The 27,968-nt window shown below is 36.4% G+C and overlaps 3 protein-coding genes across 11 annotated transcripts in view; 2 read left to right on the top strand and 1 right to left on the bottom strand.

Annotated features, from left to right (window-relative positions):
• Positions 1-27,968, bottom strand: part of NF1 (neurofibromin 1) — a 244,679-nt gene that overhangs the window by 55,664 nt on the left and 161,047 nt on the right. The gene's annotated exons all lie outside the window — the stretch shown is intronic.
• EVI2B (ecotropic viral integration site 2B) lies at positions 128-9,699 on the top strand. 2 transcript variants are annotated; one of them, XM_040243983.1, is made up of 3 exons: positions 128-208; positions 6,979-7,274; positions 7,335-9,699. In XM_040243983.1, the coding sequence occupies exons 2-3, from the start codon at positions 6,992-6,994 to the stop codon at positions 8,420-8,422; spliced, it is 1,371 nt and encodes a 456-aa protein (XP_040099917.1). In that variant the 5' UTR covers positions 128-208; positions 6,979-6,991; the 3' UTR covers positions 8,423-9,699. The 2 variants fall into 2 exon arrangements, with proteins under 2 accessions (XP_040099917.1, XP_040099916.1); XM_040243982.1 differs by having other exon boundaries at positions 6,979-9,699.
• Positions 16,143-19,044, top strand: OMG (oligodendrocyte myelin glycoprotein). Its single transcript, XM_040243984.1, has 2 exons — positions 16,143-16,535; positions 17,347-19,044. Exons 1-2 carry the CDS (start codon positions 16,533-16,535, stop codon positions 18,673-18,675), a joined length of 1,332 nt encoding a protein of 443 aa, XP_040099918.1. The 5' UTR covers positions 16,143-16,532; the 3' UTR covers positions 18,676-19,044.

The raw sequence follows: 27,968 nt of genomic DNA, 5'->3' as shown, positions 1-27,968 counted from the left end.
GTTTCAAATTAAGCTCTGTTAAAGTAGTACTTTCTTAGTCATTTTGTGGCTTATTGCACTTCCGGAACGAACTATTGATAAACTTCCTCTTTCTCTACAAAACCTATTTCAATGTGCTAGAGGATCGTTTTTAATCTGTTAGCCAAAGCACCAAAATGTCCAGTTAGAACAAGAATTTAGCCTTCTGCAAAAGAAGTTAACAGCCAAGGTAAGACAATTTCACACAGGCAATCTGGTTTGATCTTTGTTTTATATAAAATTTACTTTTATCTGATTCTTTGTGACCCCATGGACTGTAGCCAGTCAGGCTCCTCTGTCCGTGGGATTGTCCAGGCAAGAATACTGAAGTGGGCTGCCATTTCCTTCTCCAATTTTTAAAACTAAAATGTTATTATTGTTTTAAACTTAAAGTCTGATAGTCTAAAGATATCTATAACAGGTATTATGATTTTGTTGCATGGAATTTTAAAAATTCAGTGTTGAGCTTGCCTTGGAGAAAAATTTTCACCTAGGTTTATGTAATATAAACCCTTTAAAGTTTATTCAATCTTTATGTTTATTGACCTCAGTTCTGTAATTAAAAGAAATAAAACTACAGCCATGGCAGATAAAGCTAAGGGTTGGAAATAAGACTAGAATTCATGAGCTATGGCTGAATCTACAACCCCAAAATACCAACTGTTAAAAAATTTTGATTTTCTTTATATGAAAATTTCCTATATATAACATAATCCATAGGTTTAAATTGTTTTTGATCCCCTTCAGTTTTCATAGTAAGAATGGCCACCATCACTTAATTTAAAAATAAACAAAGGTGATTAGATGAGACACTCAATGATCATTATTAAATATGCTTTTTTACACAAATAGAATTTTAGTAATGATGATGACATGAAAATATTATCACTAATTTTTAAAGCTAAGAAAAAAACTGCTATGGTAAAATGTGTGGACATATACTCATTACTACATATTTATGTCACATATTATCTGAGTCTTTAGTAAGCAGTATAAAATAGATATGGAAAATAAAACTCATAGAATAGAAAGTTGCTAACATGGAGAAAAGATGTTTTCTTTGAGTAACTTGGACAATTGCAAAGCGAATATCCTCCAAAATAAAAATTGCCAAGAGTTTATTTACACAGACTCATAATATTATAGAATGGTAAATTCATAGTGGGTAATATCCTACTTCAACATTTCATAAAGTACTTATGACTTTCTTTTATAGAAGTCCACTTCGGATTTCTTCTAAGTAACTATTACAGAAATTAATACAGAAAAATGTTTATCATTTTTTGGACAATGCTTATCTATATACTTTTAAAGAATCTATTCCAAATGTAGGGTTTAATAGTGCCTGTGTTTTCCAACTAATGCCTATATAATTCCACTCAGAGGGAAATTATGAATTCTGAGTAAGTCTGAATTTTTTAAATGAAAATCTGATGCCTGTCAATGTTCAATCTTTAAAAGTCATCCCAATTATGCCAGTTTACAGGCTAACTAATCAAAACTCACATAATTGTTTTCCTAGTCACAGGACCAAAATGGTTTTCTGGTAGTTCTTGTCCAACCTTTTAAAAAGCTAACTCCAAAAGTTACTTACATTATCTATTCCCAGAGAGTTCATATCTCTTTTCCTCTTAAAGCACTCCTATTTCAGAATTTTACTATGAATGTAATGGAAGGAAAGAGATCTTATATAGGACTGACTGATTTCTGTATCAGTGCCACTACTTAGAGCTGTGACACTTTGGCAAATTATCCAACTTCTCTGTGTCTCAGTTTTATCTGTAAAGTGACGATAACATCACCTTCCTCCTTAAAACGGGACAGTGCCAAACATCCGGCATGTACTTAGTAAAATGGTAGCTCTTTTTGATAAAAGATAGTCATCAAATAATTCCTATCATAGTTCAAAGTTAATTTCCCCTTGCTGCTTTCTGTCAAGATACAGAATTGCTGTCTTCTTCCTTTTCTGGTTTCATAACTTTACTAGCAGGAGATACAATACCACTAAACTTTATTATATCTGTATTATAACAAAGTAACTGAAGCTCAGGTGTTATTTTTTGATAGTGCTACCTATATTTGCCTTATCAAGGATATGCCCGCCAAATCTCCTTGATTCCTCTTTAAAAGACAGTAACATCTCTCTTATCATATCCAATTTAGCATCCGTTTTACATGCTAAACTCTTTATGTACTTATGCATTAAGGGGACTCCTTCTTTAACTGCCTCTCAAATGCTTAGTTAAAACAGCTGATGTTTTTCTTCTTTCTAAAATTTTTTCAATATTCAGGAAAAACAAAGAACCAAGATCTGAGTTAAACCTCAAGAGTCCCAACCTAAAATAATGAGCAAAATACGGCCATATAAAGGTAGACAAACTCAGGGTTTGCCTGAGCAGCAGACTAGGGAAATTCTAGAAAAAATGCTATATAGATTGTTCATAGGTTATTTAGAGTAATTAACAAGTAGCTTCCTAGTGCCAAAAAACGGTGGGGGGTCAGGGGTCAGGGGGGAGTAGGGAATCTTAAGGATGCTTAGATAGGAGTCCTGAAATGAAAGGTAAGTGAGTTTGAGAAGATGGGTGATCTAAGGCCTGTCCTCCATTTTGAGAACACTGATCCTCTGCTGATTCCTGCATCAGCAAAAGACAGAAAGCAGCATTCTGTGGTTCCTTCTTTCATCTACTCTGGTCTTCTCCCCCAACTTCTAATTTTGTTTGCTTTAACCTTCTACCCTAACTTCTTGCTAAATACATAATCACTATTTGTTCTTCAGCCTTTTATTAACTTTTTTTTCTTTCAATACCTTCTCTAATCAATTTACCTCCCTATTCCATGTATTTGCTGTTTATCCTTTGTTTGGCTTTATTTTTACCTTTTGTGTTATTTTTTATTTCTTTGCATTCCTTTTTCATTTCATTGCATCCAACATTTTCTCCTCCTTTTTACTGCCTTGCCCCCTCTATGGTTCTTTCTACCTTTTTCTCCTGAAGAAGTAAGGTTGGTATTTCAGGTACAAATGGCCTGCATATATATACATATACATACATACACACACATATATATATCACATATATATATGTTAAGTAACTTTCTGCACTGGTAATAACACTGCCCTCACTGTCACTGAACTAGAAAAAAAAAGTCAGTTTCTTCACTACTATACCTCTCCCCCTCATTTACTCTTCTTTTAAATCTTATTCCTTTTCTCTGGACTATTCTGAATTGCTGTAGTGGAATTCTAAGACAGATTTGAGCATTCTGATGTAGCAGACCCTAGGAGGGTATAGCTAACTGAAGAGCTGGAGAAAGGGGTAGGATAGGTAAAAAACAGAATTTGGTTTTAATACTGCTGTAACCCTTAAATGACAAGTGGAAAATCTCACACACTTTAAGGTCCTATGACAATCCTATTAACAAAAGAGGCTATGCCCTATCAAAACTGACCATACAAACTCAACTGGGCTTATAATTATGCTCCTATCTGGGTTCTTTCCTTCTCTAATGCCTTTTTTAGCTAACTGGAAAAAGGAACTGTGAAGGGTTTTTAAAAATTTTAAGAAAAGTCACAAGACACATTCTTGGCTGAAGATAATTCATGGCCTATGTTTTTTGTTGCTCTGGATGGCATTTTTTAGAAAACTAAAGTGTATCTCTAAAGAATAACACTTTCTAATAAGGCCTTCTTTGGGGAAAGGGGTGATCTGTAAGAACAGTAGGTAGGAACTGCATGGATGATAACATATAGAGATGACTTAAATTTCCATATTTATGCCAAAAGTTTCAAAATTTTCCCTATTCAACCCTTTACAAAATGAATAGAAGGCATAATTTAATAACTCAGATTTTACCTCTCTGCTTACATTGTAACCATCGGAATGAGATGGTTAGATAACATCACTGACTCAATGAACATTTTGAGTAAACTCTGGAAGATAGAGGAGGACAGAGGAGCCTTGCACGCTACACAGTCCATGGGGTTGCAAAGAGTCGGACATGACTTAGCAACTGAACAACAACAATTACATTCTGGAAGAAGTATTAATAAACAGCAAAAAACTGAAATGGAAAAGAAACCAAAAAGCCCAATTACAGGTTAACTGTTTACTGAGCTAACACATACAGCATTCTGCTGTAAAGAAATCAACATACAATAACATGAGACAATTTGGAGTAGCAGAAACATCATATGCTTTAAAATCAGATGGGTCTGTGGGTATAAATTCCCTATCTGTCACTTTAGTGACATAACATTTGGCAAATTGCTTAACACATTTAAATTTGTCTCTATCTGTAAATCAAAGATTCCTCCATCTTTCTCACAAAATTATGTAAAAGTTAAATAAAATGAAGTACGTAAAACACCTGAGATGGTACAGCACTTAGGATGTTCTAGATAAGGATTTTTCTTTGTTACTTTCTGCCTTCTTCAAAGTCCTTTATAATCTTATTTGAGGTGATGGAGATAACAAAAAGAATATGTGAAAAGAAATAAAAAATAAACACAATTATTTGAGAGAAAAGAAGTGTGAGTGAGGTACATACATGAAGAATTATCCAAGGAACCATAAAGAGAACAAGAATGAGGGGGAATTCAGGGAATGGCTGAGCTCTCTGGGCTGTGCTCAGTCATAGAGAATTTGGTCTAAAAAGGGAATTTAAGCTGAGGTCTGACAGATGATGATAGATTCAGAGTTAGGCAACCAGAACAGGGAAGAGACTAGGTTTAGAAAAAAGAACACACTCTCAGAGGGTGAAGAATAGCATGATTAAAAGTGTCTGCTAAGGGGAGAAAAAGTGTGTGTTTAGGAAGTATGTAAGATGAGGAAGAGGCTAAATGAGAAGTTTCAGTCATGAGATATGAGTCTGGACTGGTAAACTCAGGCCAGAAACGGAAAACTCAGTTTAGATTTTTACCTTGATACCAATGGGGAACCCTCAAGCAAGGGAGATGGTGAAGAACAGGGAGGCCTGAAGTGCTGCAGTCCATGGGGTCACAAAGAGTCAGACATGATTGAGCAACTGAACAACAATAAGCAAGGGAGCAATGACTTGATAAAACTTGGTTGTCAGAAGATGAATTCATCAGTAGTGTGCAAGGGAATTTAAAGAAGAAATATTTTAAAATTAAAGCTTTAAGTATTACAGAGAAAATAAAAAGCAGGAGACTACATAGGAAAAAAAAAATCACATTCCTTCTCCTCTACTAAAATAGGGTAATTTATCATCACTATATACGAAGTGGTAGAGGAATAAGCAATGAAAACAACTCAAATATGCTAAAAAAAGTCTGTTTCTTTGCAAACTTGAGGGAGTTCCTTGTCTGTTACTGTACCTTGCCATCAAGGCTTGTATAGACCATCAAACCTCTCTCAGATTGGCTTAAAAAATCACAGAGAAACTATAGTTTCAAATCATATTGACCAGGATTTAAAACCCAGAGATTTTCATTTCCCTAATATTAAGAAATAACCAAACAGTTACCATTGTTTTTAAAGATGTATGAAACAAGTATTACATACAGAGCTGAAAACTAGCCTTACTTTAGAGATAAGACATTTGAGACCAGGAGAGATTAAATGACTAGTTATGGTTAGATAGAGCTTTAGGCCACAGAAATAGAAGTGAAACTTGAAAACACTCTTCACACTCTTCAAGTTTTAGCATCTGCCACATCCCATAGGTAACCCTACCCCACAAACTTAAACACATGCCTCGTTTTCCTATGCCTGTATGTTGTTCCCCTGGATGGAATATTTTATTTACTTAGTTCTTACAGACCTTTCAAGATTCAGTTCAAGTTTTACTTCTCTGAGAAACCTTCCCTGAAGCTCTCCCAGGCTAGCTTAGTTCCTCTGTGCATCTCCTGTATACCTTTCTGAGAAAACTTATCAAATTAGATTTATTTATTTTTTCTACTACTAGAAAAAAAATTTTTTTTTTAATTTTGGTATCTCCTAAACCAGAACAGAGCCTGACAAAAACATGGTGCTAATCAATGAATAAAAGAAGTAGCAGCAAGACCACTTCCCTCAACCAGACTCGAAGAGCATTTTAGGACTGTCAAGTATGAGTTGAATTGAATCCTTTAGAAATATGAGATTCTAATATAAAGACACTGTCCTGGACACTGATATAGCTGCAAAGGTTACTTAATAGGTTGTGGGCATGAGAAACTCACAAAGGTAATACCATTAGCAAAAACAGAAGTCAGGAGAAGGCTCACTTTTAAGATGAAGATGTCTGACTTAAATACGCTGAATTTGCTGATAGTGAGATATGTACATGGCAATGTCCACCAAGAAGTCATACAAATGGAACAAGAATTAAGGACATTTAGGCTAGATACACAGGTTTGGGAGCTAGAGGTTAAAGGTGAGAGGTGAAACCTGACAGATTCAGGATTAAGAAAAGCAGTGAAGAGTGAAGACAGAATACATATAAAGTACTGTATTTAGGATGCAAGAGAAAAAACAGGAGCTAGTGAGATGAACATGAAAGGAAAATGACTCCAAAGAGCTACTCGAATAGCAGTGAAGGAATAATCAACGGTGTCAAATGTGATCAAGAGAGAAAAAAGAAAACAAACCACTGGATTAAGTAATAGATGGTTACTGGCGCCCTTCGAGGCAGGAGGATCAGTGTATTTCTAGCAGGAGACAGAGGAGAAAGCAGTGTGCACGTGGCTCCACCATAAGGAGCCCGTGCATTTGGGATGCATGGCTACGCAATGAAGGGCTGCAGCGCAATAAACCCACAGGGGCAACGGTGCCACGTACAAACCTGCCCAAAGAATTATGAGACCACTGCCTTTGGGGTCCAAATGTCACATGATAAGTTACAGTACAGTAGAGCTGTTCATGTTAGCTGGGAGTGTATCAAGTCTAAATTAGGAATGATGAATACTAAATAATACCTAATTATCTTTCTTTCTTTTATTATAAAACTGCTGGCAAAAAGGAAACATTCTGAAATGGATCTCAAGTATTTCGTCCTAATTTTGTTTTGCGGACACCTGAATGATACTTTTTCCTCAGAGACAGAAGCAACTACAACAGAGAGGCAACCACAATCTACTTTATTTAGATCATCAATGCCATATATCTCGGCGAATTCTCAGGGCATGATAGAGAATCCTTCAAGTCAACCAACACAATTCAACAACCTATCTTCTGGACAACCAATAACAACTGCCAAAGCTGCTGCTGGACAACCAACACCACTTGCCTATGCTTCTTCTGGGAAGCCAGCAGCACATACTTCTGCTGGACAACCAACACCACTTGCCTATGCTTCTTCTGGGAAGCCAGCAGCACATACTTCTGCTGGACAACCACTTGTCTATAATGTCACCAGAAAAACAATACAAATAGCCAACACCTCCTCCCAAGGAACAGCACTGCCTGTGTTTACCTCTGCCATACAGCTATCTCCATCTGCCTATTCTTCTACCAGACAACCACCACCATCAGTTTATACTCCTACTCAACAACCATCATCTACCCACACCTCTTCCAGGAAATCAATACCCTCAACTGTTCATAGTATATCCATACAACCAACACCAACTATCCAAAGTTCACCTCGGAAGACACCAGGATTCAACTTTGAATTTAGCAGTACAACAAATATCCCAAAGGAAGCCAATTATGATAATTCAATAGCAGCCATATTAATTGGTACAATTCTGACTACTATGTTGGTAGTTATACTCATGATTGTATTATGGAAATGTCTGCGAAAACCAGTGTTAAATGATCAAAATTGGGCAGGTAGGTCTCCGTTTGCTGATGGCGAAACCCCTGATGTATGTTTGGATAACATTAGAGAAAATGAAGCATTCCCAAAACGTTCATCAATTATTTCACTTATGGTCTGGAAACCAAGCAAAAGTGCACTTTTAGCAGATGACTTAGAAATTAAGTTGTTTGAATCAAACGAAAACACTGAAGATTCTAAAAATCCCAAACCAGAGAGAATAAAAGATCGGGCAAATGGTACATCAGAAGACAGCGGTGATGGATCAACAATCGGCACGGCTGTTTCCTCTTCAGATGATGCAGATCTGCCTCCACCACCTGCTTCCCTTCTTGATACCGAAGGACAGGAGGGGAACAAACCCGACAAACCCACGATGATAACTGAATCTCCTCATCCAAACGATTCCACCAATCTCCCACCATCTCTAGACTGTCTCAATCAAATCTCTGAACATCATAATTCTGAGTCCGAACAGTCATTTCCACCTCCCCCTGACTCATTTAACTTGACCGTGCCACCAGGAGATTTTATGAAAAACCAGGAAGATTCCAACAATGAGATCCAATTTCAGGAATTTCCTATTCCTCCTGACTTTGATCAAGATCTCAATGAATCTCTGCCACCCCCACCTGCAGAACTGTAATAAATATTACTACTTGCTTTAAAACTGATCTGTTCTTCTCAAAGGACTCCAATATTTTGTTTTTCTTCATGTGATAAGATATATTAAATGGCAATTGGTAGCCAATTTTGATTTTTATTCAGGAACTACCTGAAATCTGCTCAAAGCCTATGTATATAAGTGGAACTTATTTATGTCTATAGGACCTAACTTTAATGTATGGTATATTTTACAAATGTGGATGGTATGTGTATCAATAACTTAACTATTTTGGAAACAAGCAACATACATATACTTACTATTACCCAATAGATCTGTTTTTCCTGAAAAGCTGTGTATAAAGTTACCTTGGTTAAACTTTATTTTTCCATTTCAAAATTTGAGGAGGAGTGTGTCTGAGAATTTAAATGCATACACCAAGTTTTAAACAAACCTTTAAGTTTTAATTAATACCTCAGATATTAAATAAATATTCCAAGGTTGTGGGGATGAGAGATTAAAACGCATGTGTTTGAGAATAAAATTCCTTTTAGCTCTCATTGGAAAGTGAAAGACAAACATATTAAAACATCATATTGGAGAGCTGAGCTGGGGACACTTACTCTGAAAAAATACAAGCAGGCCCATAAAATGTAGACGTAGACATTTTCCTATCTTGTTGGGGGAGCACAAATTTTAAAACTAGCCTCTTTAAAACGTTTTCTATTTTTTTTGGCCAGGCTACATAGCTTGCAGGATCTTAGCACTCCCCAACCATGGGTTGAACCCAGGCCTCTGGCAGTGAAAGCATGGAGCCCTAACCACTGAATCACCAGGGAATTCCCAGTTGATTTTGTATATGCCTCAAGCACCCAAGCAAACTGAAATCTTATTAAAAAACAAACAAACAAACAAAACAAAACCTCTATGGCTTCATTCCAAAAAACTCTTAAACCACCTTTCTCACACAGAATTTCATCTTTTATTCACTACTTGACAAGTGATAATGAGTTATCAGAGTAGGGGGTAGGCCCAATCTTTAAGTCAAGGTATAGCTTCACTGGCTTACTCATGTGGAGATGCCAGCCCATGCCTACAAAAGTGCTTCTCTGCCGAAAAGTGTGAATTCTTCCTCCTTATCCCTACTTGAACTCCTGAGGGAAACACTCACTTAGAATGAAAGATGGTGGCTTTAGTGGTAACTTACCCTTTGTGAACTGCTCATAGTTCTGGAATTTTCCAGAATAATGCATTTACTAGTAGCACTGGTGTTCAAGAAACTAACAAAGCTTAATCTTAATAAAAACTAGCAGACTTTTGGACACTGAATGTCTCTTTACTAGTAAAACCTTTTTATTTGCAGAAACATTACCTTGAGCTTATTTTTCTTGAATAAGCATGATATTGTCAATATTATGTTGGTTTTCCTCTGTCTTCCACACTAAAAAGTTTCTTTCTTTTTTAAGATGTAAATTTATTTTAATTGGAGGTTAATTACTTTACAATATTGTATTGGTTTTGTCATACATCGACATGAATCCGCCACAGGTATACACGTGTTCCCCATCCTGAATCCCCCTCCCTCTTCCCTAAAAAGTTTCTTTCATGTGTTTTTCAAACTTACCATTTTTAAGGTTAACTTATTCAGCAACAACTAGGAGTTTAAGAATTTTCAATTATTCTTTTGAATTTTAAGTATTCTAGTTTGGGTAAGTAAGGTATAAAGTTTTCAAAGTTGGTAAAGAGTTTGACATGCCTTAAACCATCATAACCTTTCTTGTTTTATACGTAGGACTGTTACCTAATGAGCTCTTTCCATAATTCTGCTCTTTTTTTTTTTTTATCACTTTCTTCCTGACCTCTTGAAGAAAGTGTATTGGGAAATACCAACCCTCATAGGTAAATCAAGAGCTGATGACCTGCTCATAGGCTTGTCTGATTTCCTCAAACACCAAAGAGGAAGATTTCCTTGTTCAGTTCTTTGTATAACAGAAGAACAGACTACTGTCAGCAGCTGCTTTTTGTTTTTTAAGAAATTCTCTGCCGGGGGAAAGCAATTCCCATTTACTGCATGCAATTTTTCCCTACTGAGGTCAGTGGAAGCTGAGCAGCCAAACGGTGGCAATCCTTGCCTAATCAGCAGAAAGAAATGCAACCTAATAAAAGAAACACAGGAGAAAAGAAAATGCTGGAACAAAGAAAAACATACAGAAAAGATTACAGACGCAGGATCCAGAAGAGAAAGTTTATTTCATGACTATGGCAAAAGGATAAGGCACAGGGGAATAAAAAGTGGAACTACATACTACACATCAGTAGTGCTCTTACCAGATCAGCATTAACGAGATTCAGGACCACTCTCAAGACCATGTAGTTCAACTCCTTTTATCTGTTAAATGCTGAGAAAATGGGCTGAGAGAGAGTAGATGACTTGCTTACAAGTGGTACCGAAAGCAGAGTTTGTCTCCTGACCCTGTTTCAGAACTCTTTTCACTAACACAGGACCAAAAAGCATCTACTTCATGCACTGCAACACACGTGTATCCCACCTGGTGTTGGCAGTGGGCAGCACAATGAATTAGATGAGAATGACTTTACCTGCTGTTATCAACTAGTTCTGAACAAAAAGTAGAAGTAGCAAAATATATGGTCATCTCTAAGTAAAACACTGTAATACTAGTACATGATTAGATAACCAGGTCAGTGGAATAGAATGGAAAGTCCAGAAACAGACTGAAATCTCCAATGATTATTGGGACAACTGGATAGATGTTTGGAAAATGATGAAACTGGATCTAAACTTCATATTACATTAGAACAAACACCAAATAGATCCCAAATCTAAACATAAAACATGAAATTATACAAATAATAGAAGAAATATGAGTGAATTCCTTTATAATCTGAAAGGAGGACAAATCTTTCTACTTGAGACTTGAAATCCAAAAGTACTACTTAAAAAAAAAAAGGAAATCCATTACATAAAACTTTTAGAGGTAAAATAAAACAAAGACCATTAAAAAAAAAAAAAACCTTTTGTCAAAAGACGAAGGGCAAACTGGGGGAAAATGTGCAACTTAAATTAAGACAAAGGGCTAATAACCCTAAATTTTAAAAAACCTAAACACAGATGTGGCAGGGTAGGGCCCACAACACACTAGAAAAAATATGCAAAACATATAAAACACAGTTATAGAAGAAAAATTTTAAATGATCCTTAAAGATATGCAACTTTTCTCATAGTAAGAAAAAAAATACAGAAGTTCAGCAACAGAGTCTCTAGGTCTCCAGAACCGGACACCCTGACACACTGCTGGTAAGACTGCAAAATGGTACCATCTACAGAGAGAAATCTGTTAATACCCAGGAAATTTTCAAATGCACTTTTCCTTTCACTCAGCAATTCTTCTTATAGGAATTTTTCTCGAAGACTTGTTGGACAAAATGTAAAATTACTCAGATGCAAGGGTATTCACTGTGGCATTATTTGTAATAGCAAAAGCCTAGAAACAATCCAGATGCCCATCTGGGCACTGGTTAAACAAACCATGGTACACTCCCAAATGCAGCACTATGAATCATGTAATGAATGTGAAAGACCTCTATACGCAGACATGGGGTCATCTTCGAGATATATTATTAAGAAAAAAAGAACAAGACATGTAGTAACCATTTATATAAGGAGGGGGGTAAGAACGTATGATACATACATACATATTTTTGTTGGGTTTTCAAAAAGAAAATACTGTTACGATACAATCAAAAGCTATCAATAATAAAAACAGTCACTGATCGGAAGAGGAAAGGAACAGGGTGGAGGGGAAAGAGGAGCAAACTTTTCCTGAAAGTACCTTGTTTTTGACTTGCACAGTCCCTAAAAACTGCTAAGCAACTGAAACACGAACTTTACATAAAGTTGGTGACATAAAGATACAGAGAAAACAATTATTTCTTTCAAGCTGCATTAGGACACAGAATTGACTATACATCCTTAGTGAAATACATTCTAAAACAAAGAAGGCTGCAACAAATCTTAAACTTTATTCAGTAGTCTGTAAACTAACTGTCTGTAGCAATACTTGATATTATTTTGAAACTACTGTGGGATGATATAAATAAGCAGCTAAGTAATGCTGTTAGAAACCATTTATAGGAAATATGAGGATAGAGGAACAAATTAAATCTTCACAAGGAAGCAAGCAGATAAATCCAGATGAGGGACATCCTAGGGAACAAGTGACTGAGTTTTGACAAGCCAGTGGCATGGGGGGAAAAGGGTGGTGAGGTAAGAGAAAGGTCCTTTCTGAATTTTGACTTGATAATTTCTATCTTGTCAGTCCTTCCATACTTTTATAATACTTTATTCAGTACTCTTAGCTGTTTTCAGCAGTAAATTCAGTCTGTATTACTAAAAATAGATAATATAATACTTTCACTCTCAAATAAGCACAATAAATGTTATCAACTTAAGTAACAAAGATAAACGAATTGGGTGGCCAAACTGTTGATTAATATGGGTGAGTTGTTCCTTGGCAGGTAATTTGTTATACTTTTCACAATGTTGGGGTAATATATCCTAGAGCAGCGTGTTTCACAAAAGAATATGTAAATTAATTTACTGCTTAGTCTAGAATATAATAGTTGCATAAACAACTGTAGTTCTTGACAGACTTTTATAAAATGTAATGTGTCTGAATAACATCTAAAATAATTTGTAACAAACACTTCAGCCTACAAAAAATTATTTTTTTGGAGTAATATACTATTATTTTATTTCATGAGAATTTCTAAAATCATAAGGACAGATGGTTTCAATTCAAGAGCATTAAAATGTACTTCTTGGACTTCCCTAGTGGTTCAGTGGCTAAGAATCCACCTTGCAATGCAAGGGACACCAGTTTGATCCCTGGTCTGGGAAGATGCCACATGCAGCTGACCAGCTAAGTCCGTGTGCCGTAACTACTAAGCCCGCACTCTGGCGCCTGTGAGCTGCAACTACCGAAGCCCATATGCCCTAGAGTCTGGGCCCCAAGAAGAGAAGCCACTACAATGAGAAGCTTGTGCCGCAAATAGAGAGTAGCCCCACTTTTCACAATTAGAGAAAGCATGCACATAGCAATGAAGCCCTAGCACAGCCAGAATATATAAATATTTCTAAATAAATCAAAAAATAAATAAAATGTACTTCCCTTTTTTTCCCATGTAAGTACTAACCAGTCCTGATCCCGCTTAGCTTCTGGATTAGACACATTCAGGGTGGTATGGCTATAAATAGTACTTCCACCCTCTTTTTCTTTTTGAGAATTTTCCAATAATCTCTGAATAACAGAAACAACCTCACATGTCCCCACACTTAAAATAAGAAACACTGCTACTACTATTATATTGGAATTTTCTATCGTATGTGGCAAAATCTGATCTTAATACAGCCTAAACACAAATTCATATGATCATCTAGCTGCTGAAACAACATGTTCTTTCTTTCAAAAAAAAAAAAGTACTAATAGGTATAATGGAATTGGATAACTCTATTTCCACATGGATATAGTAAGACTTCCTGAAATTAACAGGAGAGATTTAAGTGTTCAGTAAACTGACCCCAGGGCTTCCGTGGTGGCTCAGTGGTAAAGAACCCACCTGCCAATGCAGGAGATGAGGGTTTAATCCCTGGGTGGGGAAGATCCCCGAAGAAGGAAATGGCAACCCACTCCAGTATTCTTGCCTGGGAAACCCCACGGTCAGAGAGCCTGGTGGGCTATATAGTCCATGGGGTTGCAGAACTGGACACAACTTAGCGACTAAACAACAACCAACTGACCCTCAGTCACTTCCTGTGAAGTTTAACATACATACATACATACACACACAGAAACTGAAGTGTCAAAACTCTCATTCCTTATTTCCACAATGTTGTTGAACATAGTATTTTTAAAACATTATGATTAAGCACTAAGATTGATGAGTGGCTTCTTAAATTCACAGAAAGAATCTTAGAGTTCAAGGCTGAACCCTCAAAGTAAAGTGGGAATAAAGTACCTAATCAATAATAAATTTCAAACACTACAGACATTTAAAATGTAGGTACTTTTCTAGGAACATTAATCTCATATAAAACATGACTCCTAGAGTATATTTAGGGTAAAATTTGGGGTAAAAGAATGGCAAATGTAATTTAGAGAAAAATAAAGGATTTAGTAAACAGACATAAGGAGATTTTCTTTATATGTAATATGCTAGTGAGTGAGTGAAAGTCGCTCGGTCTGTCCAATGCTTTACAACCTCATGGAATTCTCCAGGCCAGAATACTGAAGTGGGTAGCCTTTCCCTTCTCCTGGGGATCTTCCTAACCCAGGGATCGAACCGGGATCTCCTGAATTACAGGCTGATTCTTTACCAGCTGAGCCACAAAGGAAGCCCAAGAATCCTGGAGAGGGTAGCCTTTCCCTTCTCCAGGGCATCTTCCCAACCCAGGGATCGAGCCCAAGTCTCTTGCATTGCAGGTGGATTCTTTTATCAGCTGAGCCACAAGGGAAGCCCAATAACTGCTGGTTTGTTATTACTTTTAAATTTTATTTTATTTTTGGCTGTGCTGGGTCTTCACTGCTGTGAGGGTTTTTCTTCAGTTGTGGTTAGCAGAGGCTACTTTCTAGGTGGGGTGCTCGGGCTTTTCAATGCAGTGGCGTCTCTTGCTGTGGAACACAGGACCTAGAGCGTGCGGGTTTCAGTAGCTGCGGCTCCCAGGCTCTAGATCACAGGCTCAGTAGTTGTGGCATGTGGGCTCAGCTGCTCCAGGGGTTGGGGGACCTTCCCCAACTAGAGTTCAAACCTGTGGAACCCGTGGTTCCTACACTGGTGGATTCTTTACTACTGAGCCACCACGGAAGCCCCATACCTTCTGGTTTTTAAATGGTAACAATTTGGCAAAGAAACTGTTATTACCTTGTTTTCTTTTCTAAGGTAAGTTGGCTCTTCTAGAAATTAGATTCAACTTTTAATAGATTATTTACACAACTGGTCCACTAAAGAGTAGAGCTGAAGCGATCATAAATCTCATTTTATACAGCCCCTAATGAAAAAATTCCCTTTTACATTATTTTGTGTAATTTAAGAACTACAAACTGTTTTCTCGGTTAAGATAAAATGTAAAACATTCTGAAGAAATCATCTAAAATTTATGCTATTATTTTCAAGACATAAAATCAAATGAATAGTCATTCATATATTACCAAAGATGTCTCTGGAGAAAATAATATTCATATTCACTCACCAAAGTAACTTCATGAAAAAAAAAATCCTTAATCCAAAAGACATAAAATAAAATACATTTACGTTACCACATGAACTGATAATTTAGAAAAATGAGACGTTCATTTAAAAACATAGCCTCCCTCGTTTGTGTATAGCCTGGGTAAAATAATCCTTTGTATCAAAAAGATAAAGATAAAATAATCATATTTAAGTACTTTTGTACTTCCCCAAAAGATGAACAGTTAAGTGGAGGATAAATCTGAAAAGGTGACTGTACATAATAATCACCACACTGGGGGAGCACGTAAAAAAATCAGATGTTATTTTTAAAAGTGACATGACAATTGTACCATTTCAGGGGAAAAAAAATTGAGAAGGCAGAGTTAAAAAACAGTTAAACTAATATCTTAGAAAACCATCCACAAGGAAGGTCAAATTCATTTCCAGCATTTTTCAATGTATAAAAAGCATGAAAAGTAGGAGCACTAAAAAGAACCACGAATTCTCCACGAGGTAAATGTTAAAATGTGAAGCCAAAGCTCAGACAAATACACAGAAATGAGTAGGGCCAGGTCTAAAGTCCACGAGGTTCTCCTTCCTATGGCAAATCTGAGCTATATGGGTACACTCAATGCTGTTAAATTAAAAAAAAGATTTTTTCGGGGTTCATTCTGTCGCGTGTGCACCTCCTGCAATAAATTTGAGTCAGCACCAATGACAGCTCTGCAGTCCTCCTATGTGGTACTGATCAGGTGGTTGCAGAGCTTCAGCTCACAGCAACACAATGCAGCTGAGCAGGCAAGCACAGCCCACAGCCAGAAGCGGTTCCTACTTTCCAGAACAAGGAGACCTTTAAGCTTAAGTTTCCCGGAGAAAATGAGATGCTGATGTTGAAGACGACACTATGGTAAGCTGTTATTTAAATCAGTAAAAAAATCGACTTCAGAATTTTTTTCTTTTTTTAAGAGAAAGTCAACGTTAGGATTGAATATATATTCAATAGCAAGTGCATGCACCAGAAATTTGCTGCAGTGTCAGTTGAGGGATTTTTTTCTAATATTCATTCACTTTGTAAATTTCCTTTAGACTTGGCACTGAAATATACAGAAATCACTTTATAAAATGTGAGATTTTAAGGTATGGGGTTAGTCAGATTTTTCAAGTGCCTTAAAATGTTTTGCAAGGATATATTTATCCTGAGAAGACAAAGGTGAATTTCAAAGTACTGTCTTAATATCTAAATAAAATCCATCTTATATATACACACTGACTATTTCATTACTGCAGAGATCTTAAGGAAAAAAACACAAAACAAAACACCAAAACAGGCACGACAGCCATTTTTTCCCATTTGAATAAGGAAGAATAACATAAAAAAATAATAACCACTTAAGATTCTTTAGGATTTTTATTTGCCAAGAATACAATTTTATCAAGTCTCAAGGGAGATAAATAAGACAGATTATGTCTTATAGAAAGGAGAAAATACAGAAGAGAGTAGGGGGAGAGAGTCTGTCTCTACCACATAGCCCCAGTTGAAGGATTAAGCATTTGGACTATAAATGAAGGGGAGCTTTGTTAGTTTAATCACTGGAACAATTATAAAAGAACTCAACAACAACGAGGTTTATTGAAAATTTTGCCTAATGCTAACTGACCCATGCAGATGCCTAATTGTATTTGCATATTAAAAGAAGGGTGTATCTGTTTGTTTCCAGGCTCTGATGGAATGTCAGGTATTGAAAATGTCTCCCAGCCTGTTCATCCTTCTGTCTCTCACACCTGGTGTTTTATGCATTTGTCCTCTCCAATGTATATGCACCGAGAGGCACAGGCGTGTGGACTGTTCAGGCAGAAACTTGACTACATTACCATCTGGACTGCAAGAGAATATTATCCATTTAAACTTGTCTTATAACCACTTTACTGATCTGCATAACCAGTTAACCCAGTACACCAATCTGAGGACCCTGGACATTTCAAATAACAGGCTTGAAAGCTTGCCTGCTCAGTTACCTCGGTCCCTCTGGAATATGTCTGCTGCTAACAACAACATTAAACTGCTTGAAAAATCTGATACTGCTTATCAGTGGAACCTTAAATACCTGGATGTTTCTAAGAATATGCTGGAAAAGGTTGTCCTCATTAAAAATACACTAAGAAGTCTCGAGGTTCTCAACCTCAGTAGTAACAAACTCTGGACAGTTCCAACCAACATGCCCTCCAAACTACACACCGTGGACCTGTCTAACAATTCCTTGACACAAATCCTTCCAGGAACATTAATAAACCTGACAAATCTCACACATCTTTACCTGCACAACAATAAGTTCACATTCATTCCAGATCAAGCTTTTGACCAACTCTTTCAATTGCAAGAGATAACCCTTTACAATAACAGGTGGTCATGTGACCACCACCAAAACATTACTTATTTACTTAAGTGGATGATGGAAACAAAAGCCCATGTAATAGGGACTCCCTGTTCTAGCCAAATATCATCTTTGAAGGAACATAACATATACCCCACACCTTCTGGATTTACCTCAAGCTTGTTCACTGTAAGTGGGATGCAGACAGTGGACACCATTAACTCTCTGAGTACGGTAACTCAGTCCAAAGTGACCAAAATACCCAAACAATATCGAACAAAGGAAACAATGTTTGGTGCCACTCTAAGCAAAGATACCACCTTGACTAGCACTGACAAGGCTTTTGTGCCCTATCCAGAAGATACATCCACAGAAACCATCAATTCACGTGAAGCAGCCGCTGCAACTCTAACTATTCATCTCCAAGATGGAATGGTTACAAACACAAGCCTCACTAGCTCAACAAAATCATCCCCAACACCCATGACCCTAAGTATTACTAGTGGCATGCCAAATGATTTCTCTGAAATGCCTCAACAAAGCACAACCCTTAACTTACGGAGGGAAGAGACAACCACAGATGGAAAGACACGCTTACCTTCTGTGGCAAGTGCTTGGAAAGTAAATGCTTCGTTTCTCTTAATGCTCAATGCTGTGGTCATGCTGGCTGCCTGAGGGTCTGCACTTTCCTGAAATTTAATGAATGAACTCCTCCCTGATGTACAGCTGGGAAAATATTCCCCTATCTAACCAGTGACTCAAGCTATATTAAGTATTTAAGAAAGCCAGTCTTACCGTTTCTGACTCTGATGTAAATGAAGTAACTTGTCTTAAATAAAAGAAGTGCACAATGTCTTGGTACTTGCTGCTATTTTACTGTCTTAATGAAGTAAAACTAATGCGTTTCCTTTTTTAAAAAATGAAGTGTTTTCTTTTTAAGGCTTCAATTTACTGCACAAAATATAAAGCATCTAAACTTTAATATGTATTTTATGTATGTTTACACTGTCAAACATCTGGGAAAAAATAAAAGGTCTATGCTCATATCTGTGTCACTTGGCTTTCTAGTCATACCAACTTAATCTACTTACTAGAAATGACATGACAAACTTTTTTGCTCTAAGGTACTTTGGTAAAGTCTTTATGGCAAATATAATACTGGAGGTATCCAAGCATCCTGCCACTAAAGTAAAATTGTGGTTGCCTCCCCGTGAATGGTAACGGTACATCATTATTTTACACACAAGCCATAGTTGTTTTAAATCTAAATGATGTCCTGCTTCTGAGGAACTCTTGGCTACTTTACAGATTATATAATGGACAAAAGCTCTTCAAAAAGCTAGAGGACACTAGGCTTTGCATTTTAATAAGGAAAGTTTAATGGCTTTTTTTTTTGCACTGTAGAAAAGTATTAAAAACGCAATAAAAATTTAAACTTAAAGACATATAAAGAAGGAACAGTTTTAGTGAATATTTAACAAACTGTTCATTAGCAGAAAATTAAAATAATTATACAGTTAAAAGTCTTCTATGAGCAGGAGAGGGAAATTTATCTTTTGTATATCAGAAGGTAGAATCTGACTTACCTAAGTCAAAATAAAGATTAGTTTCAGGATAAAATCATGGGGGTCTAACGAACACCAGCAGTACTAATGGAGGGAGAGGAAAAGAAAAGGAGAAAAGCCAAAAAAGGCTGGAATTCGTTTGGTGCTACAACCAGGTGATGAAACCAATAAAACAAACAACAGGACTAGAGCTGGGCATGAGACAGATCCGGACACTCCAAGTCAAACTGCACTGGGACTTCAACTAGAAGAAAACGGAGAACTGTCTACTAATACAAAGTAAGCCACTGTTTGAATTAAGAGACAAACATAAGTAATAGCCAAGAGTCAGAAAAAGAAGCCCTGAAAACAAGGCCAGATTAAAATGCAAGACAGCATAACTGAAATTGGTGAGCCACAAATGAGGAATTTAATTTGTGCCATAAGGAGGAATCTATTTCAAGCATTCTTAGAGTTGGGAAAGGAGTACAGAAAGAAATTTAAAAATTAAGATAGTTTTCTTCCACGTTTGGGAACATTTCTATTCAGAGACACAGAAAAGTAACAATCTTATGTGCTCTTCATTTTTTCTTTCTTTTAAGGGGCAGGCTTATGGAAAAATTACTTTTAAGCTTCAGTAAAGCAATTCCTCTCCTATACTGACTTATTAGTACAGTGACTCTGAGACATTTTTCTGCCCTGGCAAACCTACTTGGTTCACTATTGTCAGGAGGGAATTTCGCCATGAAGAAAAGGAGTTATTTGAGACAGTCCCCTTAATGATTTTATTTTATTTTTTATTTTTTTATTTTTATTTTATTTTTTGACAGTCCCCTAAATGATTTTAAAATGGGTAAGCTGCCTCCACTCCCTCCCAATACTGATCTAGTATCTTCACCATCAATGGTAGAGGCTAATTGCTTAGGTATTTCCACTCTACCACACACTTGCATCTTGTTTTAAAAATACATACTCTGAACTCCACAGAAAGTAGGTTTCTTAGAGTTAATTGTCTTTCACTCTGAGGGTGCCAAAAATTCAATGTTGTTTTAGAAATCCTATGAGGAAAAATGACCAAAAAGTGTAATTTATATATTATAGCATTAGCAGCACCTATAAATTATGCCAATCTTATTGACATACCTGCAAAATGCAGGAAAAAAAATACAGTAAATCTACCAGCAAAACACATGTCAACCACACAGACTCTAAGACCTCAGAAAGAAGTACAGTAATTAGATAGTAATTATATACTTCCATGGAAATTGTATTCTTATCATTAATACTGGAGGAGGGATCATTGCTTGCCAATACAACAAGAACTACCATATTACTGGGCTCCATAAACATTCAAAATGCATTAGTCCTCAGCATCTATCTCTCAAACTCGTAAGGTCCATCCATCCATACTGAAGGTTTGATTTTATTTTACAAGTAACTTTTGTTTCTCACCAGTCAAGAGAACTCATATAAGAGAACAAACACAAAAACAAATGTAATAAGGGATAAAGTCATGGTGAAGAATATGTGCTTTGATGTCAAATCTTCTAGCCCTAAATCCTGTCTCTGACACTTCTCAGCTATATAACCCTGGACAAGTTACCAATGTCCTAAGCCACAGCTTCATAACCCATAAAATGGGCTAGCAGAACTTATTCATAGATGGCATTAAATGGCATAATTCATATCTAGTCTTAGCACAGTGTCTTGGCGCCCCACATTCTATATGCAGTAATCCTGCTGTTACATGTCTATGTCCAAGCTCAGTGAGCTGAGAAATTCCCATGTATGTCAACACCCAAGCTCTAAGAGCAAGAGAGCAAAATGGTATATTTGCTTCAGTCCTGCTTTTCCACCCTCCAGGGTTCAAGTTCAGATGTTAATGAGATGGGACCCAGAAGAGAGAGAAACATTCACTTATGAGAGCAGAATGATAAAATGTCTCCTATTGCTAACTTAAAAGATCTCAAATATGTGTTCTTCAATAACCATTATCATCAACCATCTTTTAAATATTATTTGGGAAATTCCAGAACAAAAAACAACAGATAAAATTATCGAAAAAAATAAAAATGGTTATTATTAACAGGTGAAATGATTATTATCTATCTAAAGGGTCCCTCAGGAATGCCTTCAGAAGAACAACTTTAATAACAAGTATACAAACATTAATCGTTTTCTCATATGCTGGCAACAAATAATTGGAAAATTATAGGAAAAGGATACTATATTCATGACAGCAACTAATAAACCAAAATATGCAATGCCAAGAAAAACATTCACATGAAATGTGCAGGACCAAATGGAGAAAAGATTCAAAAAAATTAATGAGATGTATAAACCAAGACTTGATAGAGATGATAAACAAAGGTCTCCCATTCATTTATTCTTTCACTGAAGTATTTTTTTAGCACCTGCAATGTACCAGGAACAAAGGTTAACCAAAGGAGACACACCTTGATTGATGTTGTAAAGATGAATTAATTCCAGATAATTTATGGATTAAGCCAACTCTGATAAACATTCCCATGAGATTCTTTTTAGAATAAAATACTCAAGTCCATCTGGAAAAATAAGCAGGAAAGAACAGAAAAAGGAAGAAATAGAAAGATCTTAGCCTTTCTATGTCAGCTGTAAAAATTAAGGCAGAGTGGTAGAAAAATAAAAAAGAAGATAACTATAATATAGAAATGACAGTACAATTAGAGCACACAATAATTAAGAAACTCTTTGTGCCTCCATTTCCTCAAAGGGTTGTTGTGAGGGAAAAAATGAGTTAACACACGTAAAGTGCTTAGAACAGTGCCTACCACGTAGTACATTCTCAAACAGTGGAAAAAGTCAAAAATCAAAGGGGAAAGTAAAGATTCAAAAAGCAATGCTGGGAAAATTTGAAGAGAGTCCAATTCAATACTCACTTCATGTGATTCACCTACATAGTGAACTAAAAAAGATAACATGAAAAAGGAAGTCTTAAAACCAACAGAAGAATAAAAAAAGATATGAATCTCTCAGTGAAAGGCTTTTATTTTAAATTAGAAAAAGAAAAAAAACCACAAAGAAATCACCAATAGTTTATACAAAACCCCAAATTTCTTATGTTGGAACTAATAAGCCTGATGAAAAATAGAGAAAAACATAAAGGAGACTGCTAATCAAATGCTCATAAAATTGATAAGAAAAATGCTTAGATTTCCCAATGGATAAGTGGGTGAAGGACACAAACAGAAATGTTTAAAAGATAGGAAGTGACAAATTGACAAATGTTTAAAAGATAGGAAGTGACAAATTGACAAATATATGGGGAATATGGCAATCACATAATAAGTGACAAATAAAAATAAAATGTGATGCTATGCTCATTACTAAATCAGCAACAATTTTTTTGTAATAAAAATCAATGCTGGGGAAGACACAATAAAACAGCCACATTCACATATTGGTACAACTCTTTTGAAAAGTAACTGGCAACTGTGATGAGAAAATAGCTATTTTGAGTTGCTGCCTAAGCATTTTACAGTAAGTCAACACTACACATGCCCAGTGGCTGGACATTTAGATAAGGACTCAAGTTAGGATTCCCACCATAATTTCCCACGTTGCTTTTCCTGGAGCACCTTTTAAAATAACCATATAGAACTGAGCCTGTAAACAGGTAAGGGACTGTCACCCCAACCACCTTACAGGAGGTGCTCTATCTCTTCTTCTCTTGACCTGAGGCAGAGGACTGCTCTGCCATCCCCCCAGCTCACTGTGCATGCTTGCCCCCCCACCCCTCTCCACCCCACGTTTCTGGGATCTCTAAGTAATAAAATCCCGTGACTTCGTCTGAATGCAACTGAGCCTTCAATCAAAATAACCCCAGGGGTTTTCACTTTCCTCAGAAATTGAGGGCGCTACTTGCCAACCTTGAGTTGGTGGCTTGTGCCTCATTCAAAAAAGTCATAATCTGCATATTTTTAACAATATACCAATTACAGGGGTGGGGTGGGGCAACAAAACAGTGATCAAAAACCTAAAATATTTTAACCTTGAATCTAGTAAATTCTAGGTAAATATCAGCATTCTTTCAAACAGCAAGAAAAACCAGAATGCTAAGTGTCTATCATTAGGAAAGTGTGGCCAGAATATTACATGACCAACACAAATATTTGTGTAGTTTCTTTTTTAACTTTGAAATGTAGAAAATGCAGATACTACAAAGACAGAGTGAAAACTATATAAATGTGTTATAGAACTATGTATACAAGCAAAAAACAAATATGCTGAAATGCTTATATGTATACCAAGTATTTTTTATTGCCTGTTTTGTCTTTGAAAAATACAAGAAGTATAAGAAAAGAACTATTGAAATAGGTGTCCAAGGGTTCTAGGTTGAGTAAGAAAATGAGACGATGCAAAAGAACTGTGAATAGGGAAGGGGAGGTTAAGAAACTGGAGGATATCATGACATATAGATCAGGGACCGAGAAGTACTATCAGATTTCTTGGAAGCATATACAGCTTACGTTAGCTCTACATGGTTAATTGTTCCTTGGACTGTTCTCCAGTAAATCTAATCAGACAGGCTCTTTCTCTCCTAAAAACGAAACAACAACAAAAGAGCACCAAAAATCTTCAACAACTGTCCGTGTCTCAGTCAGTCAGTCAGTTCAGTAGCTCAGTCATGCCTGGCTCTTTGCAACCACATGGACTGCAGCACAGCCAGGCTTCCCTGTCCATCACTAACTCCCAAAGCTTGCTCAAACTCATGTCCATCGAGTCGGTGATACCATCCAAACATCTCATCCTCTGTCATCCCCTTCTCCTCCTACCTTCAATCTTTCCCAGCATAAGGGTCTTTTCCAGTGAGTCAGTTCTTTGCATCAGGTGGCCAAAGGACAGGAGTTTCAGCTTCAGCATCAGTCCTTCCAATGAATATTCAGGACTGATTTCCTTTAGCATTAACTGGTTTGACCTCCTTGCAGTCCAAGGGACTCTCAAGAGTCTTCTCCAATACCACGGTTCAAAACCATCAATTCTTCAGCGCTCAGCCTTCTTTATAGTCCAACTCTCACATCCATACATGACTGCTGGAAAAACCATAGCTTTGACTAGATGGACCTTTGTTGGCAAAGTAATGTCTCTGTTTTTTAATATGCTATCTAGGTTGGTCACAGCTTTTCTTCCAGAGAGTATCTTTTAATTTCATGGCTGCAGTCACCATCTGCAGTGATTTTGGAGCCCAAGAAAATAAAGTCTGTCACTGTGTCCATTGTTTCCCTATCTATTTCCCATGAAGTGATGGGACCAGATGCCATGATCTTCGTTTTCTGAATGTGGGGTTTTAAGCCAGCTTTTTTTACTCTCCTCTTTCACTTTCATTAAGAGGATCTTTAGTTCTTCTTTACTTTCTGCCATAAGGGTGGTGTCCTTGTGTATCTGAGGTTATTGATATTTCTCCCGCCAATCTTGATGCCAGCTTGTGCTTCATCCAGCCCAGCATTTCTCATGATGTACTCTGCATATAAGTTAAATAAGTAGGGTGACAATATACAGCCTTGACGTATTCCTTTCCCTATGTGGAACCAGTCTGTTGGTCCATGTCCAATTCTAACCACTGCTTCTCGACCTGCATACAGATTTCTCAGTAGTCAGGTCAGGTGGTCTGGTATTCTCATCTCTTGAAGAATTTTCCAAAGTTTGTTGTGATCCACACAGTCAAAGGCTTTGGCGCAGTCAATAAAGCAGATGTTTTTCTGGAACTCTCCTGCTTTTTCAATGATCCAGCGGATGTTGGCAATTTGATCTCTGGTTCCTCTGCCTTTTCTAAATCCAGCTTGAACATCTGGGAGTTCATGGTTCATGTACTGTTGAAGTTGTGTCTCAGAATAAAATCTAAATTCTTAATATAGCTTTACTAATAGGTATGATCGAGCCCTTGCTTCCCTTTACAGTGCCATCTTAAAAATTTCCAACTCCATCGCACTGTATAGTTCAAACAGAGCATCTGTCTATCCCTGTAATTCACCATACTCTCTTGCCATTAGGCTCTCAGAAATTCTGTATGTCCTTGCTGCCACACTCCTTTTCTTCTTCCCCCAGCAAGCCTTATTCATCCTCTTTATTTCAGTCTAGATATTACCTCCTGCTAGGTTTTTTTTTGGGGGGTGGATCTTGATCTGAATTTATTAAATAGAATTGATATAAAACAAAGATATGACTGGTAGGCTAACAATAACCTACTTAAGACAGACCGGGTCAAACCTCCAAGTCTTTCTTATTCTAGAGCCTAAGTTTCTTCCAACAGATCAAAGTCACAGCTTCAAAGTCCAGACAAAACAGAGATTAAAGAAAAGTTATAAATGAAGGATGATTTGGCTAGGCTGCTATTTGTCATATAAGAAATTAGTTCTAGGTAGTAGGGAGTTATCTCTGAAACAATTCCAGAGAAAGCTTAGTTTTGTTACCTGTGAACAATTTAGTACAAGTAGATTACTCAAGGTATATCAAGGAAATAGAAAAAAAATAAAAAGCCACCTCAAGGTGTTAATAATGTGTTAAGCAGGTTAGTTTCCTTCACACTTTCAAAACTGACACAAGTGAGGTTTTTAAGAAGCTCGTCTTTCAAGAAATGTCATTTTGGTTCAACAGCCCCAACTCTGTTAAGCACGTTCAGGAACCAGTTGAGACATATGCTCAATACATCCATTTATCTTTTCTATAAACCATGGTCTGATATTCTGAATTTGTTGGAAATTATTGATGAAATCAAAGTACAGAAATTAAACATACACATACAAATACTCATAAAAACAGCAAAACTGTACAGTTTTTTCCTGATTAAAACAATTCTAAGAGTATTTAAAGTACATTGTGATTTAGTAGAAAGAGCATGAATTAAGACTGTCACCAACAGTCTTATCGTGGGTAAATGATTAAATGTGTCCTCTGGTAAAAATCGAAATAACATATATTCCATATGGGCATTTTAAAGAATAGATTAAATCATGTACATTAAAGCATTTTGTAGGTGCTACATAAATATTTTAAATATTACTCCTGTGCCTTGTATAAGAGATTCTTGGTAATTAAAAAGGTTAGTGATGGAGATGACTGAACCCAGAGTGGCATATAATTCCTCATGTACCTATCCTCTCTAATTACACTTTAAATAATTTATAAAAACCAATACAGAATTGTAAAGTAAAAATTAAAAATAAATAAATTAATTAATTAATAAAAATATTTATTCATTCATTTATATATGGAAAATATAATTTGTCAGTAAAAAAATTAGATATCTGTATTTCAAATGGGTATCTCAAAGCCAAACATCAAATAAATCTGATGAAATCTCAATACCAGGAAATGTAGTTTTTCACTTTGTGTTATTCTGTTGCCCATAGTCACAGTTCAAACAAACAAAGAGAACACTTCTGGAAGGCCGAGGGAATTCAAATGCCTGTCAAAATGCTTACCTCAATAGAAAATAAACTAAGATTTAATGGCTTTTCATCAACACAGAAAAAAAACAAAACAAAACATCACTAAGGAAAAATAAAGATGCCATACACCACAATAACCACTGGGAAGGCCTTTGCTTGCCAATCAAAGCCTCAGTGACCACTACTGCACCTGAGACATTGTATAGTGCAAGAGTAACTGGCACACACCCACAACTACCCATCCCTTCTATTACTTAACCACGAGACGCTCTGTTGTATTTCCTCATGCCAATAACAAATAATTAAAGAAAGCTGATACATGTTCAAAAATAATTTCATCTATATATAGGCTCTAGTATTCTTTTTCATGGTATGGCTTTTCTACAATTGGAAATCTTTCTTGCTTAACAAAGTATACTTTGATAATGTGTTATGAGTCTCTTGCCCTGATATTAAATTTTTTTAAAAAAACTATAGGACATTAAATATGAACTCAGACATGCACTGTAAAGGCTAAAGCCTCTTTAAAACATAATAAAAGTAATCAAAGAATGAAGGAGTCACCTGAAACTAGTAAAACATCTTCCTATATTAACTATGATGATACAATAAACGGATTTTAATTCTAAATATAAACAACACATATCTAAATTTCTTTATATTTTTCTTCAAAGTAGTCATGTTTGAGTCTTTAAGCTCTTATTCCAACGAGGCTGTCATTTGTGAAAACAGCTTTGGGGGCCTTTCCTTCAAATATTACTACAAGCCAGTTTATATATAACACAAGAAAAAAATCATTTTAAGCAAAAATATTACTATATGACATTTTGCTTTACCAAAAACTTTTAAGAATGAAGATTTTCCTACTACATTTACACAGAACATACTGCTGCTGCTGCTAAGTCGCTTCAGTTGTTTCTGACTCTGTGCGACCCCACAGACGGCAGCCCACCAGGCTCCGCCGTCCCTGGGATTCTCCAGGCAAGAACACTGGAGC

The sequence above is a fragment of the Oryx dammah genome, unplaced genomic scaffold (assembly GCF_014754425.2).
Source record: "Oryx dammah isolate SB20612 unplaced genomic scaffold, SCBI_Odam_1.1 HiC_scaffold_8, whole genome shotgun sequence".
Classification (NCBI taxonomy): Eukaryota; Metazoa; Chordata; class Mammalia; order Artiodactyla; family Bovidae; genus Oryx; species Oryx dammah.
The sequence above is the reverse complement of the archived record's forward strand: the minus strand, read 5'-3'. Positions and strand labels throughout refer to the sequence as shown.

What these genes read in the sequence shown, in the direction of transcription:
- EVI2B (XM_040243982.1), top strand. Translation starts at nt 6,992, where the DNA reads ATGGATCTCAAGTATTTCGTCCTAATTTTGTTTTGCGGACACCTGAAT.